Here is a 19976-nt window from a genome sequence, read left to right on the forward strand (position 1 = left end):
GGAGAAGGACTTGCTGAGGATAAATAATGAGCATTGAGGCTAGAGAATCAGGCTAAGGCCTAGAGACTCAGAGACTGAGGTGTGGATTTTATTCTGTAGAAAATGGTGAACTGCTAGAGCTGTGGTTCTCAACCTTCCTAATGCCACGACCCTTTAATACAGTTCCTCATGTTGTGGTGACCCCCAACCATAACATTATTTTTGTTGCTACTTCATAACTGTAATTTTGCTACTGTTATGAATTATAATGTAAATATCTGATATGCAGGATGTATTTTCATTGTTACAAATTGAACATAATTAAAGCATAGTGATCAATCATAAAAACAATATGTAATTATATATGTGTTTTCTGATGGTCTTAGGCAACCCCTGTGAAAGAGTCGTTCGACCTTCAAAGGGGTCGTGACTCACAGGTTGAGAACTGCTGTCCTAGAGGTTTCTGAGCAGGGTGAGTGACAGGACTAAGGTGGGGAGATGAAATTGATATATGCTGTGTTTGGAGTGGACTAGCAAGGGGTGATGGGAAAGGGTCAGTACAACCTTGGAGGCATGGAGACCAGTTATGGGGCTTTGCCTGGAGAGAGTTTAAGATAGCAAATGCTGGGATCCAGGGTGGTAAGGAAGGCTGCACTAAAATAACTAAACTGGTCTAAACCAGAATGTATCCAATCATGTTGAATGGAGTAACTCTTGGGCTTGGTGACTGGTATTGATGGGAAACGTGACATGAAGAAATGCCATGGCCAGAAATAAGGGGCATCAGATTAAACATCTTGAAAGGAGAGGAAGGCTGCCTGGCCCTCAGTGTATGGGAAGTGGTAGTTGTGCAAGCAAGTGAAGGCCAATAGAGTAAAATCTAGAAATTATGAGGTTGAAGAACTATATCAACTGCCAAAGAGCCTTCTAAAGTGTGGAAGGTATTAAATACAGGAATAAAATAGTAATTATGAGCCAGGTATGATACCATTCAAGAAAACTGAATTATAATGACTCATTGTTGTTATGTAATTATTTGTTCAATACCCATCTTTCATCACCGGGCTCAACGTTCTGTGGGGACAAGGAGACATGAGTGGTTTCGTTAGTCTCATGCCTAGCCTAATGTGCTCAGTTAAGTCTTTGTTGTATATGGTTGAATGAAAGTAGACCCTCAGGGAAAAATCATTACAGGGATAAGAGCTGGGTAGAGTTTGGGAGACTGGGGAGAGACTTGAGAGAGGTGGAGTGAGCTCCTGGGTGTTCTGAAAGTGGCCCAGTGGAATGAAGGAAGGGCAGCCTTTCCTCTTATCCCTGAAGATAATGGAAAAAATTGATGTTTCTATCCAAAGGCCATCTGGTGCCTTTGGAGAATATCAGCTCTTTGTAACCATGAATCTGACTAATAGGAGTCATTTAACAGGTGAATTCCAATTCACTGGTTAATTCTGGCCATTTTGCTCAGTAGATTCACCCAGCGCATAAACCAGGGCTGCCATGTATGATTGGGCCCTACTGTATGGATGGCAATCCTGCAGTGTGTAAACTATATAACTATATGCAGCTGCCCTGAGTGTGACTGTCAAGTGCATGGAAATGTAGGTAGAGGTGTCACCAGGAGGTGTCATCCAAGGGAAGATATGCCAATTGTATTTTAATTAATAAACACATCCTCCTCTGACTGCAGCAGCTGCCGATTCAGCATTTCCACAGATGGCTTATTGTGAGGGAGAAGGAGGCTTGTGGTGAGAGGGCTGGGTGAAGAGATTTGGGGAAAGGGAATTTGTACAAATGAGAATGGGGCCAGCAAGGCCTGTCACCTCTCTTTGAAGAAGAGAATGGATTTCTTGGGGATGATTTGATAGAAAGGCCACCTGCCACCCTTACTTTCTTGGGCTCATTCAGAGTAAGGGTGGGCAACATGAGGGTAGCCTCCTATTGGGTAAGAGTCACAGAAGGCAGTTTTAGAAGAGGAAGGCAAATAGATGTCTTCAGTAATTATAATTAATATGCTTGGCATGTACTGAGTACTCATCATGTGCATGACACTGGTCTATAAACTTTATAAACATTATTTTATTTAACCTTCATAATAGCCGTGTGTGTGTGTGTGTGTGTGTGTGTGTGTGTGTGTTGAAAATGGTGAGGGAATTAACATTTAGGGGATAACTTGCTAAGGTCAGGCTGTTAGTTGAGTGGATGGTAGAGTAAGAATTGAAACCCAAATAGGGCTGATCTGGGTCTGGTGACCATAACCCTCATTATTGTTCTGGAAAACAGCAACTAAGTATACCAAGACATTGCTGCTGATGGTAAATTCTACCCAGCAGTTTGGAATGCCAAAGCCTGTTTGCTGAGAATGAGGATCGGATCCTGGAATTTACTGTGCCCATGTTGTATGCTGCAAAGATTATCCCACATTTCCTGGGGACAGCATGTTCTTCCTGGAATACCTTGGTCCCATCATCGGGCCCACCTCTCCTAATAGGATCAATTTTGTGCCTTAAGAAAGACAACAATGAAACCCAGTATGTTTAGCATTTTTAATTATCTGTCCTTGCTTACGTTAGGAAAATAAGTGGTCTATAGGTATGCAGTTGTCTAACAACCCCAAAAAGCTACCAGAAAAGAGAACACTAGTTTGCTCTCACCATCTCAGTATTAGCTATTATGAACACAATGGCTGTTCCATCTCATTCAACTCCAGAAGCCTGATAATGGGTACCTGGGGGACTCGGCTGAGAAGGAGGAATAGGGTTGTAATCAATTAGTAATGCCTGCCCTGAGCACAGGGTCAGGAGGTAGGGGAAAGCCTGCCATGGTTTTACTATCCCTGGTTCAGCAATAACCTACTTATCTTGCACAGGCTCGTGTAATAAAACTTGCTGGAAATTCAAACCTAGTTTAAATTTATTCTTTAAAAGTCATTTTTCTGGTGGAATTTTGAATTAGTAACTAGAAGCTCTGCTTTCCCCCTTACCTTCCCCCTAAGGCAGTTTGTGACTTCAAAATGCTGCTAAAAAAAAGAAGTGCAGTTGTGTGTAGATTCGCGCTACACACAGCCAACAGCTACTGCTTGAAATACCTGCTGGCAGGTTGGATGTTTCATTTTCAAAAATTGAAAATCCTTTCCTTCTGATTTTATATTTAATAGCTGAGGTATTTAATGCGGCTGCACCTCTTTTTCCTCTTTTCCTCATTTTGTCAAGGAAGGTAGGAAAGGGGAACTGGCAAGCAGCTGAAACCTGTAGGGAATAATTTCACCGTCTGTCTGGGAGGACAATCACAGGAACTGGCTAAATGACTCTCAGCTGACAGCCTCCAGGGTAATTGTTCTCAAATTTGAGCCACGCATCAGAATCACCCGGGGGCATGTTAAACCCAAGTCACAAGGCCTCACCTACTGAGCTTCTGATCCAGTAGGTCTAGGTGGGGCTCAAGAATCTGCATTGTCTAATAAGGTCCCAGGTGATGCGGCTGTTGCAGGGCAGGAACCACACTTTAAGAGCCCCTGCTGAGAGCCACTGGCCACCAGACTGGCCTGAAGCTAGAGCGGAGTCCTGGCCCTGGGGAGGTTTTCTGTAGGAGAGGCTCAAGGTCTGCTGCAAAGACATGTGCCAATCAAAGTCCAGCCAGTCCAAAATTAGGCTGACTGCAATTACTGTCAGTAAAGGCTCTGCATGGAAAGAATCAACCACGATCACTACCCAATCATTCCTTATAAGCATCTATTTTAAATATAATGATAATGCTTGATTTGTTGAAAATATTTTTTTTTAAGGATGATGAATTATTTAAAAAATGAAAAGTGTATGGCCACGAGATTCGGAAGCTCTTTATAACTCAGATCGTGGCAAATCAAAAAGCACCACAGACCTCAAGTTCTGGCCCTCCTTATAGGGAAGGTGTCCAAAAAGCAAAAAATAGTTTGTTAAGAATAGTTTATGGTCAAAGATCATTGGTGACAGCAGTTTGTTGGATTGTCGGCCACCCAAGGCCTTGGTTTTCTGTTCGTTACTAATAACAACAATATGCCCATTGACTCCCACTCCTTATGAGACTGTGGAGATGCTAGCGGCCAGAGCCCCCAGACTTCAGCACCCTAGGCTTCTATGCCCAGACAGGGCAGCTAGACTTTCCCACTCCCCTGGCAAAAAGCCCTGCTGTGTCTCGCATAAACCTCCTCCAATTTCCATTAGGCTGCAAAAACCTACATTTCCTTCCGTTTCTCTTCCACCTCCATCCCCACTCCCTCCCCACATGTGTCTCCAACAGTCTGTAGTTTACAAAGCATGTTCTCACACACTCCACACCCTGTTAGGAAGGGCTGCCAGTCCATTTCTTTTTATTGTGTAGAGCTGAGCAAGCTAAGGCTGGGGAAGTGATGAGCCCAAAGTTGGGTATAGGGCTTGGCATAGACTTCTTCCTCTTCTCCCAGCCAGAGTTTCCCCCAACTGGGCTGGGGACTGGGGAGGGGGGCACTTCATTACAGGGTGGAGCACAGCCTCTGAGTGAGGCTAATGGATTAAGTGACTTCTTTGCAGTTGATGCTTTGAAAACCTCTGGGCTTGGAGAACATGAAGTTATTTCTTTGCCAGACAGGAAAGGAGCTGTTTTTACAGAATCACCGTTCTTTAAGCCACTGCTTTCCAGTGATTGCAGAGCGCATTTCTGAGAGCAGTAATGACCACCACCATTGTGACCAACCTCAGAGTCCATCTCTCCCTATCCAAGGAGAGCTTTTTTTTTTAAGTCTTCATTTTTTTCAGAGCAGTTTTAGGTTCACAGCAAAAGTAATGGGAAGAAACAGAGATTTCCCATATGTTTCCTGTCCCTACACACTCACGGCCTCTCCCATTATCAACATCCGTCACTGGTGAACCTACATGGACACATTATTTTCACCCCAAGTCCATAGTTTACATTAGGGGTCACTCTTAGTGTTGTTCATTCTATGGGTTTGGACAAATGTATAAGGACTTGTACCCACCACTGTAGAATCATACAGAATAGTTTCACTGCCCCAAAAAGCCTCTCAGGAGAGCATGTTTTTATTTTACCATTTTAAAAACTATATGATGAGACACCCACACAGGATGTAATTTAAAGCTGAAGTATTAGAAGCACTTAAAGATACATCAGCCACAAACACTAAACAATGGGATGACATTTTCCAATTAGGAAAGTCATGTGATCCACACCATTCCATGCAGATAGAACTTTCCAAAGCCACACACTCATTGGTTTCTTCCTTCTTCCCTTCCTTCTCCCCACCCATGTCTATAATGCCTGTCCTCTGCATCGGCCCTTTGCAGTGAGAGGCAGCCCGCATGCAAGCACTGCTTTCAAAAGAACTCAAAAGATGTAGAGATAAATTCCAGGTATGCCAGAGCCTTTGGCAGTTTACTAACTAATCTATTTGAAAGATCCTTGGCTGGTTCTCAACCTTGGCTGCACTTTAGAACCACCTGGGCAGCCAGGCCTGGCTTGAGGGGCCTGTGGCCAGTGCAGTCATGCAGGGCCCCGTGCTCAGAAGGGCTTGCAGGTAGTTTAGTGCTCTGCTCTCACAGTCTCAAAGTTCTTGATAATTTTTGAACAAGGACTCCTGCATTTTCATTTTGCATCAGGCCTCACAAATTATGTAGTTAATTCTGTGGGAAGCTTTTCAATACACCCATGCCCAGGCTGCACCCAGACCAACTAATCAGAATCACGGGAGGTGGGATCCAGGTCTCCCAACCAACTTTGGGAACCACAGGAGTAGAACGGAAGTCCTCACCTGGGGTATTCATGTGTGTGTTGTGGGGAGCATCAGACTCACCTGGAGCACTTTTCCAAACTTCGCACACTGATGTATAAAAGTTGATAAATTGCTTCCTAAATATTCTGGTGCCACCTGGCTAGCCAGGCAGGGACATCTGACCATGAGGTAGTTCCACTGTGTTTGCTGCTCCCAGGATACTGAATTGCTGTGACAGTAACTGCATATAAACTGTTAAATGTGAACTGTTGGGGCACGGTGGTCCCTGGATTATAATTTCCCATCTACGCAACTCTGTTCCCTGTGGCACTGCTAACCGAGCATCCTACCGAGAGGCAAAGGAGTGCGGCTCAGACAACTCTTGCTCTGACTCATAGCTCTGAGGTTCAGGGCACGTTTTCTTTGTGCCTCAGTTTCCTTATTAGTAAAATGGACATAATAATATTCAACTCATGAAGGTGTTGTAAGGATTAATGCAAAGAGCCTAGCAGTGCCTGACACATAGTAGGTGATCAATAAATATTGGTGTACTATCTCCTCTAAGAAGAAATATGAGCATGCCTTTCCCCTCAACTCTCAACTGTCTTTTCAGTAAAAGAAAGTAGAACTTACTGCCATGACAAGAAAAAAATACCAATAGTCTTCAATTAGTATACTTATCACATATGCAGTTGGTATTCATTCAGCTCATAGTTATTGAATACCTGCTAGGTCAAGGTGTCAGAGAGATGGATTTCATATACATACATATAGACACATATGTACATACATATATACACATACACAGATATACATGTATATGGAAACATGTACACATACATATATACATACATATATGATAGGTCACTATTATTTAGTACTTTCCTTTAAATTTTATGCATTTGAACTATAAAAGGAATGCTTATTGGAACAATTTAAACAACATAAAAGTAACTAAACTAAGTTTACTAACCTATCCTTCCAGACTCTTATTCCCAACATTCTAGGGTAACCATTTAAAAAAATAATAACTTGAAGCTAAAAATAAATTTGTTTTGAATTTTTAAAAATATTTTTGCATACAAACACTCATATGGCACACACTACATATCACATTCTATAACTTGCTCTTCTTTGCTTAACAACATAATGTGGACATCTTTTGAAGTCAGTCCCTCTCGCTCATCTATTAGTTTTCAGAAGCTCCTTGTACTCTGTGGGATGGTTGTGCCATTTTCAACCATCCCCTGGGTGATGGTCTGATGGTATTTGACTGTGGAAGATGCTGCAGCAAATAGTCTTGTATAAAAATGTAAATACTGGCACTTCTACTTCTTTCAGATAGAGCAGGGATAGAACCTCCAGCAGTTTAGAACCCAAGACTGGACAAAGCAAAAGCCAAAACAGTAATAATAAATGATACCCGACCTTTTATCGATATGCCTACCACCCACCAGGCACTACAGTGGGGTGAATAATGAACGTGAATGGGACCTCAAGCAGTTCACCAAAGCAACATGTGATTGAATGCCCATACCAATGTTACACACGATATATATCTTAGTATTGCAAGGTCCATGTTGAAATCTTCCTAATGGTGCATAAGCCAACCTCTAATCTAGCTTTAGATTCTCACAAGTTCCTTTGACTCTGGAGCAGTTTTGCATGAAAAACCCTTTCATGCAGCTTCCTTCCAATCTTCTTTGTAGCAGAAAACAAAAGGAACTCCCAACTGACTCACAGCGGAGCCAGTTAACTGGCTTTTCTAATGTGGCCAGTAATTTATCTGATTGCTCACAGTGTGGTCCATCATTTTCTTCCAGAAGCTGAAAGTAAAAAACGACGGTTTTCCCAGCAGAGAGCCACGTGTCTGCTGTCAGGCCTCTGACACACATTTCAGGGATGCACTTACCAGTAGATATTAAACTGCTTCACGGGAAAGAACTAGCAGTTACAAAACCAAGTTAAAACAGAAAATAACTTTTGAAAGTACATTTAACAGGGTTCAACTGAATTTTTTTAAGCCGCCAGGAAATGGTGCCACCAGACTGTTTCCACCCCGGTGATGCCACTGCAGACACGCTCCAATGCTGTGGCACCCGCACAGGTCTGCAGCTCCTGTTTGCGGAGAAATGCCACGTGCCGTTCAGTGGCCAGGAGGGCAGGTAGCTGCCAGCCTCCAGCTGCAGCACCTTCAGGATCAGCCCCAGCTCTCCTGCAGAGAACAGCTCTTCCCGGCAGCTCCAGCCCATGACTGAGCCTGGGGGGAGACGCTAGGGCCTAGAACTTTCTGGACCGGCCAGTTCTTTGCTCTGGGATTGGATGAGACTCTCGGGGCCTGCATTGCAGTCTGGGGCTCTCCTTGTCCATAACTGCCTCCTTTTTTTTTCTTCATCTTATTGGTCTGCAGGGTGATCTGGGACTCTGGCCAATCCTGCTCCCTCCCCTCTTATCCTGTACAGTGTCTGCTAACTTCCCCTCCTAACTTCTCAGGGTCCGAGTTCTGGGGGACCCCACAGACGCAAATGCTTTCAGGTCAATGGAGGAACGTAAATGCTATTCATCTCATTCAGAGGACTAAAAACCTGAGCATGTGCCCTAGCCCCTGGACATTCTCGTGGCAGGCTCTGTAAAAATGAATTATGCTTCTGCCAAAGTGAAACTGACCCTTCCATTTCAATTATTCAGCGGGGACACAAATGAAAAACCAAATGTGGGGAAAAGCAAACTCACATATATTCTGAAATTCCACTTTGGTTACCTGCACTATTTCTAAGATCTTAGGTAAGGTTCATATTTTGGTATTCCTTCTTGTTTGTTAAGAACTGATTAGAGGCAGTCAAGGCATCATAGTTACAGTGAGAAAACACTATCTCCATTTCCACCCCTTTAACCACAATTCCACTTCTAGCACCAGTGTTCTAGCTAAGCTGCCTCCCCTTGTGGTTCCACACACAGAAGGAAGCAGGTAACAATTGCATTCTTGTTGCAGGGGAGTTTGGAGAGGTGTACAAGGGGCGTTTGAAACTTCCCGGCAAGAGGGAAATCTATGTGGCCATCAAGACGCTGAAGGCCGGGTACTCGGAGAAGCAGCGTCGGGACTTTCTGAGCGAGGCGAGCATCATGGGCCAGTTTGACCATCCCAACATCATTCGCCTGGAGGGCGTGGTCACCAAGAGTCGGCCGGTCATGATCATCACAGAGTTCATGGAGAATGGCGCCTTGGATTCCTTCCTCAGGGTAAGAGAAGCTCAGGGGCATGGGTGATGCCAGCACTGGTGGCCACTGGAGAACGATGGCTGGGAGAAGTGTTCACATGAGGATAACCTGTCATTCAGGAATCGCCGGAGGAAATGTGAGTGGGTGTTGGAAGTGTTCATGAGGTTAACAGATTTCTTACTAAAAGAAAAGAACACAGAGCTTATGGACCCCTCAGTAGGAGGATGGCAGGTGTAGGGCCTTGGTAAATGCTTGATGGATGAATGAGAATTAATAGATGGGGACAGAGAATGGCCATTGGCATCTGTACGAATCTTAGCGATTGAAGAGACGTTCAGCTGCTCATAGCCCTGCATGATTCATGCAGATGCCAGTGGCCCTCTCTGCCTTTTTCCCAGCACAGCTGCTCTTCCCCCCCAGCCAGCTCTCATCATTTGCAGTTCAGAGATAAAACAGGTTGCCCTTTTCTGATGTCTGGCCCACCTGCCCTCCGAGGAGGCGCTTCTGGGCAAGAAAGGGGAAGATTGGTTCACCGCATTACACAGTCTTTTCTGGGGTTGATGAAGAATGTGATTCCCACCCAAACTGCAGCAGAGGTGGGCGTACCTGAAGGCCTATGGCTGGGGGATCTGTGAAAGATCCTTGTCAGTGTGCCCAAATGGAGCCATATTGGAACCATTTTCATCTCCATGGGGCATCGCTCAGAGAAGGGGTGGGTGAGGATGGCCATGATGATGTCTGGGGAGTGAAAGCCGACTAAGCAAAGGCCAAGGAGCAAGCATCCTTACAAAAGCTCAGCACGGGATTGCAATGGAGGCCTGAGAACAAAGGGTCCAGGGTCGGGGCGAGGGGAGCAGCACCAATGAACGGGTCTCAGGGTCTTCTGAGCAAGATCTTCTGGGCGATACCAAGTAGCAGACTATGCCCATCACCAAGATGTCACACAGTAGATGTAGCTTCAGATCAAAGAACCATTTGTAGTCAGTCATTGAAACATTCGTGGGGTGACTGCTCTGGTCACTCTGTGTGCTGGGTGCTGGGCCTATGGAGAGGCAAGAGACATTGCTCTAATACTGTGTAACAAATTAGACCAACATTTCAGTGGCTTAGCACAATGATTTGCGTTGCTCATGAAAATGCAACTGGGCCAGATCATCTCTAGTCCATATGGTGTCAGATGGGGCAGCTCAAGGGCTGAGGCCTGGAGCCATCCAAAGGCTTGTCACTCATGTGTCTTGTGGTTGATACTTGGTGTCAGGTGGCATCTCTCCATGTGACCAGCTTGGACTTCCTCACAGAAAGCTGGGTCCCAAAAATAGCATCCCCAGAGGAGGAGGCAGAAGCTGTATCCGTTTTGTAACACAGCGTCATCTCAACGATAGCAATTCACCCACTGATGCAAGGGGAGGAAACAGGCCCTACATTTTGATCAAGAACAGCAATATATTATACATAAGGGATCGGGGGACCTGTTATGTCCATCTTAGAGACTACAGTATGCCACCGAAGTCCCTGCCCCTGAGGACTTTAGTGTCCAAAACTTCCAGCATGGAATACAGAGGTATCATAAGCAAAGAACTGAAATCTTGCCGGGAAGCCAGAGAAGGCTCCAGAAAGAATTTATCTGTCATTGGAGAATGAGGCATTTGCAGACAGGTGGGGGAACAGGCAGGTAGGGTGAAACAATGGAACAGTGTGTTTGAAGGCCAAAGTCAGCATTGCCTCTTTGGTAATCTGTCAGCAGCTGTGTGGTGGCTCCAAAGCTCAGGAGTAGAGCCTGGGAACTGCAGCATGAAAGGGTAGCTCGGGGACTTGTCTAGAAGCTGTGCATGCACAGTATTGAAACTAACTTTGCAGGGCGAGCATACACGTTTTGTCTCATATGAGTCATTAAGCAGTAGGCTATTTCTTTTTACGGGATGGGGGGACAACAGATGTAGATTGTGAGCCCCATGGACTCTGCCTGGCACAGCCTCCTGGAGGGTATGGGTTATACCTTGTATTTTGCCACCCCAGTACCTAGCATAGTGAGCGCCTGGTAAATACTAGTGGAATGAAAAACACGAATAACTATTTCTGGGACAAAAAATATTCCAGAGTGACAGGAGAAATGTAGTTATTATTCTGAGTGAGCCTGGTCTCTTGTCTTTGTAGCCAAACCTCTCTTATAAGAGCAGGGTATGGACCATGATTCCCCGGGGGCATTCACTCATGATCAGAGCTCTCATGAAAACAGTCCAATAAAAGTGAGTAGAAGGCAATGTTAGAAGAAAAAGTGTTTTCTGGAACCAGCCTCCATGCCCTTTCAGGAGTCATTTATTTCCTACATGTCACCCGACCGTACTTCACAGAGAGTCTCAACATGATCTGGGACTGTGATCAGACTCTCTCTCCCTGGGCCACGCAGGGCGAGGGAGATTCATTCTCAGGAGACTGCGGGAAATCAAAGCCCCACAGCGTTGCTCTGCACAGGCTGTTTCCATTTGCGTCCCAGGACATGGGCACATATTGGACACCGGCATTTTTCATGATGATGAGGCCCAGGCAGTGGGAGAAAAGCTAGGGGCAAGAGAGGAGCCCAAGAAAACCAAAGAGAAAGGACGGCAAGGAAGGGGCAGCCCGGAGCAGGCAGAGCCAGGAGGAGAGGGGAAATGAAGCGTTTCTGACTCCTCGCACGGCATGGAGGCAGGTAATCTATAAATCTAATTTCAGCCTTACCACAGACCCTGGAGCATAGCAACATTAATTGATGTATCTGCTGCTTGATACAATCTAAAAGTAGGTCATCAGTTAAGTTCTGTAGGGTCCATCTTCTGGGAAGTAGAATAATTTTAGGATTGCCATTCAGAGAAGAAAGGATGAGTCCTCAATGTGTGCAGCTGTCTCCTCCCTCCAACTGGTCCTTTCACGCTGGACATGGCCCCTTCGGGCAGTGGCTGCAGCTCCTGCCCTGGGTCAGCATCCAAGAGGCTCTGCCTTGGGGATCCAATGAGCACAGTTCACTCACCGCTCTTCTCCCTTTTGGGGACTTAGAATCCCTCACATCCTAGAAGGATTGGAAACACCATTATTCTTTTAACACACATTCAGTAAGTTCATTATTTTCCATTTTTCCCAAAGTCTGTGTCATGGATATTATGTAGCATGCAAATCTACAATTAAATATTTCCTTCTTGGCATTCAAATTCAGGGACTTTAATCTGGAGGCTCTTCCATAAATTTAGGAACAACCCCTGAACCTCATCAATGTCCCATGCTTGAGCCAACAAGGTCGCCATGCTCTGTGAGGCTTTCATGCCTAAACGTTGGCCTGGTGGTTGCTGCTGGTTCATTCACAGATGGTCATAACTGAAAGACTCATGGAAGTCACTGAGCAGTGACAAATGGAGACATTTCTCATCAGGGAAGCTCATTCATGAGCTGAAACTAGACAACAGCAACCCAGATGTCAGGAAGAGAACACCAGATTGGAAGTCCTGAGACCGAAGTTCTGCTTTGGGCTCTGCCATGAGTCACCCTGTGGCCTTGAACAAATCTGTTAACTCAATTTCCCAATCTATAAACTAAAGGCATTGAGTTGGATGATCTTGAAAGGTCTCTTTCAGTTAAAAAAAATCCATGATTCATTCTCTTCAAACAAATCAAATAAGGGTTTCATTTCCTGAAGTGGATTTGTCAATGGAAGTTGAAATACCTAAATCCTTCCTGTCTAATAAAAGGGCCAGCAAGTGGCTTCAGTGAATTTTCAGAAAAGCAATTTCAGCAGAAAGCACTTTATGAAGGGAAGAAAATTTAAATCACTTCACTGAGGCTGTATTTCTTCTATGTGCTGTGTTTTTGCCATGTGCTCAGCATGGCAGATCTTTTCCTGAAGTCACAAAGAAACCTTTTTTTTTAATCTTCTTTATCTTTATTGTTCATATTCCTGCAAGTTCTTTCTGGGGAGTTATATCAATGAAATGGATACCAAACAGTTGAACATGTCAGAAAATCTTAATATGCTTACATCTTTAAGTTTCACCGAGATTATGAACTCAACAGGCATGATCCAGTCTTATCATGATATGTGTTTACCCTGCAGACCCTAAAGAAAAATGCAGTGGCCTTCACAAAAGTCAATATATTCCCAGGGAAAAGGCACTGGACAGGAGTTAAAAGAGTCAGATGAGTGTAGCATAATGAGTGTAGTGTAGAAATGCCTCTTCTTTCTATTTCTATAGCCATAGCAGACATTAATCAATCATGGCTTCCTTCCCTGTGAAGCTTATACACAGCCTTCTTCTCCAACCAGCTTTTGAGACAGCCATTACCAATTGATTGGAGATGGAATGTCAGTAGTGATGTAATTGCTGTTCTGGCCTTAGAATCTTGTTATAAGCCAAAACCACACAGAGTGATTGAAGGCTGGTGACTTAAACTTTCTAGACTTAATTTATCTTCTCTATTAAAAAATATACTATTGCCTGCCTTTCACAGAATCAGTTTTAAGGATGAGAACATATCGGTGAAGTATGACTTGCCATTCAAAAGTCAAGAAATGGAAGAAATCAATGTTTGTTGATGAATTGATCCAAACTTTAGACCCGAATCATTAGTTTCTGATCATATGCTACTACAGTTGTGGGGAAGGGCTGTTACAGATGCCAACCTGTTGAGTTCAGAATGTTCTGTGAACTAGGTTCTCCAAAGGCAATGATCTTAGGATGTCACCCCCACACAACCAGAACTCACACCACCACAGTTCTGGCTCCAGGTGTCCTTAGTCTCTCTCATCATGCATCCCAGGTACATGAGAGAGCTGATTTGTGAGACACTGATGGCCCTGCTGATAATGCCAGCAATCAATGCTGCTGTCTTAGTATTCACTAGGCACTGAGCTAAGCCCTTTTACATGTGTCAACTCATTTAACCTCGTAAAAACCCTATGAAGAATGGACACTATGGACGCTGTGTTCTTATTTTACAGGTGTGGAAATAACTGCTCTGGAAGTTAAATAACTTGACCAAGAGCATGCAGCCTGTGGGCAGCAGACCCTGGGTCCAACCTGGGTGGCTACAAAGCCTGGACTTTTAGCTACTTTTTAGCCCTTGCTGGCCCCAGAAACTCTAAGAATGACTGATGTAAATTTTAAAACAAATCAGATTAATAAAGCAGGCCAGTGAAGACTTAAATGGCTTAACGTAGAAACATAGACATGTTACTGCACATGCTTTCAATATTACTCTTCTCAAAGTTGTTTACAATCTCCACCAGGACCGGCCTCAACATTTATATACAAGTTGGCTTCTTTAGGGAGACATTCGTTTTCAAAGGCATTGTTGTCTACATTCATGGAGAGGAAGTAACAACCCAAATTGAAAACATATGACCCTGTGACTTCAGGCTGAGTGAGAATATAGTTTCTAATATACAGAAGTTGCACGAGAGCTTTCTGGGAAGGTAGATCCCCAGAGACCTACTTAGAGAAAGGGAACGGTGCTAGCCTGGCTAACTTCCTGAGGAGGTGTTGACTGAAGTTCATTAGTAAGGAGAATTTGCATCCCTCACTGCACTTCCAGCTCTCATAGATGGGCACCATGTGCTGAGAAGTAGTTTCCAAAAGGCAGCTCTGCATTTGCTTTTGGAGTTGGTTAGAAGAAAATATTACTGAGGAAGCATTCTGGGGAGGTGATTAAGGTTTGAGTTAGAAACAGCCTGGAATTTGGGGGATGCCAATTCCAATGTGTTGGGGGGCGGTCCTCCTCTGGAAGGGATCTAAGAAAAGAGTGGATAGAGTATCAGTTTGTTTCAATCCTTCAACTGATTAGGGGGTATAACCCTGGTAAACACCATCTTTCATGAGGAATAGTCTTCAACAATTCATGATGGCTCTGTTAGACTTTCTGATTGTTGGAGTTTTCTCTAATAAACATGGTAGTTTTATAAGAGCCTTTTTATTTTCCCATACTTATTTTTGCATAGAAAATGCTTTTGCAGGAGCCCATGCATGAATGATGTGTCCTACACATATTTAAGTAAGGTAATGCACGTGAGTGCCTTGTGTACCATCTCATATACAGAAAGTATCCAATAATGGAAGCTCCTCACCCTGTTTATGCTTCCTGCGTTTCACATGAGGACACTGGGAAGAGGGAGTGACTGCCTTGCCTAGGGCTTATGTTCAGGTAACTAGACTGGACCCTAGATGTCTGCCTCTTCCCACCTCTCCTCCAGTCCAAGCATTTCAATGCCTGGGCCATGCTCTACTTACAGAACACAAGTCATAGCCCTTTGGGGAGCAGTTATGGCTGGACAAGATGGGGAAATGTGTTCTTAGCAATGTGGCCCAGTGTTCACTCATTTAATCAGTGTGTGCAGAGTCAAGACACAAGGGCTTTGGGGAGGCAGGGGGATGGCATTCACTGAAGAGCCTGTCATTTAACCATTAAGAATGGCATCCGCCTAAGAAACTGAACCCACTGGTGGTTGGGTAGAGGGCAGCACTGCAGATTGGCATGAGGAGGAGCAGCAACAGCTCCCATTCTCTGGTAGGGTCCACATGCCAGACACATGTGTGCACTTCTGCACCACCGATCCCTAGGAGGTCGGTATGGTTATCCCAGTGTCAGCGCTGATCGTACCCAAGGAAGATGCCTTAACATTTAATTCTGGAAACAGGGATATATGTGCCAGTCATTCATTCAGCACAAATTTACTGAGCTTTTCCCATCTACATTAAAGCTCTTGGCACTAGGAATACAGTGGTGACCACAAGAGGGAGGGTTCTTAGGCTCAAATTGCATAGAGTCAAGTAGCAGAGAGAGGGACATACACACACAAACTAAAAGCTTTATACGTGTCAAGAAGAAAAATAAGAGCATACACCGAAAGATATAGTAAGAACGTGCTAAATTTGAGGAAGGGGACTGGTTACAGAGACATCCTCTCTGGGGAAATCTGAAAGGCAGGTAGGTGTTGATAGTGAGGGAAAAGCAGGGGGAATGGTATATGTAAGGCCTCTAAGGCAGGAAGAGCCTGGCATGGAAAAAGACTGGAAGGTCAGCAGTCACTGTGGCTTTAGCACAGGCATGAGGGATACACTGGCATAAGGTGGGGCACTAGCTGATCCCATGGGGTCTCGTGGGCCATGCTAAGGAGTTTGGAGCTTTACCTTAATGCAATGGGAGGCTAATAGAGAGCTTTAAGCCAGAGAGTGACATGCCCTGATTTATGTCTTACAAAGATGGCTCTAGCTACAGTGTGGAAAATGGATGGGGGGGGGGGGGGCAGGTGCACAGTGGCTGTTAGAGGTGATGGATGACAATGACTTGGTTAGAGTGGTGGCAGTGGAGATGGAGAGGAGTGGATAGGTTTGAGGTGTAATTTGGAGATGAAATTGACAGGGCTTGGCAAGGAGAAGAGAACAGAGTGTTCAAGGAGAGGGATGAGGACGGAAGTGGGGAAGGAGAGGCAGTGAGCAGTCAGCCAGCACTGAGAGGCTGACAAGCAGCAGGGCGGTGGCACCTTGGCTTTTGTTTAACCACTGAAGCTCATCTTGATCCCGATGCCCCTTGTGTCTTATTACAGCAAAATGATGGACAGTTCACAGTGATCCAGCTGGTGGGGATGCTCAGGGGCATCGCTGCTGGCATGAAGTACCTGGCTGAGATGAACTACGTGCACCGGGACCTGGCTGCTAGGAACATTCTGGTCAACAGTAACCTGGTCTGCAAGGTGTCCGACTTTGGCCTTTCCCGCTACCTCCAGGATGACACCTCAGACCCCACCTACACTAGCTCCTTGGTAAGTCCTTCTTGCTATTCTCGGGTAAAAGCATGGCATGAATAAAAGGTGGCTACACCTGTCTGAGGACCCATGGTAGGGCCATACTCTGAAGGACTGGGACCTGAACTCATCTCTCCACTGGGGAAGCCAGGTGTTGGGAGAACCATCCATCTGGGAGGAATGATAGCAGCTGGCTGTCCAGGCAAGCATTTGCGCATAGGCTGTGAGGAAGGGTCGGTATCTACTCTGTAGCCATGGTGTTTCTTGGCCAATGGGAAGAGGGCATTTTGGAACAGATGATTTGGGAGAATCCAAACAGTTTGATATTAGCATCAGAGATGTCTGTCCGTAGGGAACAGGCGCCAATGGGGTTGGCACTGTGTCACCAGGTAGACTTTGCGTACCCTTCTCTTCTCCCTTACCATTGCTTCCAGATAGCTGTAAGTACCATCTACATGATCAGTACTCCTAAATGTTTTTCCTGCTCTGCCTCCCCCTCCACATCCCAGGCAGTTCTAATCATCGATGTCCACTGCCTAGTTCATACACTTTATCTTAGAACTTTCGCAGGTCTCAATAAAGCCCTTGACTTACTCTCCAGTTTCCCTTCCCCGCTCTCTCCATCTCGGTAGTTGCACCACTCAACTAATAACTGAAACCTAGGACTCAGCCTTGATTTTTTCTGAATGCCTCACCATGCATGCCCAATCCCTCAGCAACTCAGATAGGTTCTTATAAAATCTCTTCCTTCTTTTCACCTCTCGGCCCCTACCCTATCCCAAAGTACCATTCTCTTTCGCCTAGCCTGGCGCAGCAGCTTCCAGCTAGTCCCCTGGTCTCCTCTTATCTTCTTATGTCCATTGTCAGTGGCATCCACAGTGACTGATCTTTCTACCGATCTCGCTATGTTCTTTAAACGTGCAAAGTATTCATCATTATAAAAATGAACACAATACAGAGAAAGAAGAGGAAAAGGATAACTAAGAATCTACATTCCCCTGAAGCCAGGGTCAGTAACTAAAAGGCCAGGAAGTAAATAGTTTAAGTTTTGCTGGCCAAGAGGCAAAATGAGGATATTATGTAGAAAATTATGTAGCCATTTAAAATGTCACCCTTTAAAAAGGTATAAACTCCATTCTTAGCTCACGGGCCTCAGAGAGCCAGGTGACCAGCCAGGTGTGGCGCTCAGGGCATCATGTGTTAACCAACCCCTGTCCTGAAGCACCTATTTCAACAGTTAGATGTCTCTTTTCACAGTTTTCGGTTTGCTCAGAAATTTGAAAATTTTGATATTATAAAGGTGGAATCATACTATGCCTATTGTTCTGTGTCTCGTGCGCCTCTCGGGCATTCTTACTGCCAAGTTGCTGTTCTGAAAGTTGTAAACATTCACGCTCCACCAGGAGTGTTTGGTGCCGTTCTTCCAGCCTCTCCACCAGCACTGGAGGTGATCAGCCTTTAAAAATGTGCCAACCCAAAGATGAAAAATGATACCTCATTTTGTTTTCATTTGCATTTTCATTTGACTTAGAGATATTCACACAGCTATGGGGACTTCTGTTTCCTCTTCTGTTAATTATCTCTACCTATCTCTACCTATTTTTCTATCGGGTTATTTGTTGGTTTTTTAGAAATTTATAGGCAGTCCTTTTCTGGTAGGGATGGTAACCCTTTGTCTGCATATATGATACAATCTGTGCCCCCCAACCCCCAATACGTTGTTTGTGTGATACTGTTTATGATACCCTTTGGCTTCCCAAACCGGTCAATACTCATGTAGTAAAATATACTTATTTTTTCCCTCTATGTTTTTCTTGGATTTCCTGCTTTGTTTTAAAAGTTCTCTTCGCTCCAAGGTTATAAAATGCTTTTTTAAAGTTTCCTGTACTATTTTATTGGGGTTTTTGTTCTATATTTAAATATTTACTATTCCTGGAACTTATTTATTTTTCCTGAGTTTTTATTTTGAAAAATTTCAAGTATGCAGAAAACTTGGTAGAATTTTACAGAGGACAGCCATGTACCCACCAGCCACATTCGTAATTACCAGCTGAGATAAGAACCACTGTGTTCTGTGAGAGTGTGAATAAAACCGGAAATAGCAAAATAGTCCGACTGTATCTAGTGGCATTAAGGAAAGCTTCCAGAGGCAAAGGTGGTGCTCCTGCAGAGATTTGAAAAACAAGTTACCTAAGTGAATGGGGCCAGTTAGATCATTAAGAGACATTAGCGGCATATACAAAGGACCCGTGGCAAGAAGGAAGATGGACTTTTAGAGAGAAAACTCTGTTACTTGGCATTTGGAGAAAGAGGAGGAAAGTGACCAAGGAGGTCAACAGCAGTTACATCATGCAGGGCCTCCTGGATCCTTGTGATGAAACTTACAGCCTTAGAGCAATGGGAAGCCATTCAAAGGCTGTGTGTGTGTGTGTGTGTGTGTGTGTGTGCGCGCGCGCGCGTGCGTGCGCGCAAGGTGATGGATTTTCATTTTAGAAAAATAACTTGGCCTTTCTCTTGTCTTTCCCTTCCAAGCTCTTCTTCTCCCTTCTTTAAAAACAAAACAAAAATACTTTCTTGGCTTTCTTCCTTTTTTCTTTCACCAAAAAGAGATTTATCAGGCCCGATCAAAGTAGAAATCTGAGCAAAGGAGGCAAGTGCTAGTAGGGATCAAGACCTGTGTGTGAGGGTGCCAGCAGCTTAGCAAATTGGAAAATTAGCTCTATACAGGGTCATTGATTAACATTTTGGAGATAATGTACAAATATGGAAAGCATGAAAGCTGGAATGAACTGTGTGGGGCTGAACTGTATTGGAAGTATTGGTATGAACTTGTGATTTTCAACATATAAAATGAAAGAGAAATAAATGTAGGATGTGACTGCCTCAAAGCAATGACACCTGGGTAGTGAAGAGTACACCTGGCATTCGGGTCTTGGATTCTGTACACTATTTTACACTAAAAGCAACCAAGACTCATTAGAGAAATGGCCCCTTCTAGGGACTGGCAGAGAAAGAATTAGATAAGCTGGCACATCTTTTTGTTCCAGAGAGTAAGAAAGTACTCAAATAATGATGGGGACATATCAAAAGAACAATACCCAGCTTGAAGGGCCTCTCAATGTCCAAATATGGGATAATTTGAGTCTCAAAATAGATGATGATACTAGCAATTTATAACCCATTGAATACGATAGGAGCTGTGGAGTCCATACTGATATGCATATACATGAATAAACAAATGAAAAGAAGAGGAAGCTTTTCCCAATACTGAAA

The 19976-nt window shown here is 44.4% G+C and overlaps 1 protein-coding gene across 1 annotated transcript in view; it reads left to right on the forward strand.

Annotated features, from left to right (window-relative positions):
• The window catches only part of EPHB1 (EPH receptor B1), a 409554-nt gene that overhangs the window by 349107 nt on the left and 40471 nt on the right, over window positions 1-19976 (forward strand). Inside the window, exons 11-12 of the mRNA XM_070433462.1 lie at window positions 8712-8959; window positions 16506-16721. Of these exons, the coding sequence (XP_070289563.1) occupies window positions 8712-8959; window positions 16506-16721 (464 nt within the window). The remainder of the gene's footprint in view (window positions 1-8711; window positions 8960-16505; window positions 16722-19976) is intronic.

The sequence above is a fragment of the Myotis yumanensis genome, unplaced genomic scaffold (genome assembly GCF_028538775.1).
Source record: "Myotis yumanensis isolate MYYU_CA2020_CCGP unplaced genomic scaffold, mMyoYum1.0.hap1 SCAF_14, whole genome shotgun sequence".
In the NCBI taxonomy this organism is placed as follows: domain Eukaryota; kingdom Metazoa; phylum Chordata; class Mammalia; order Chiroptera; family Vespertilionidae; genus Myotis; species Myotis yumanensis.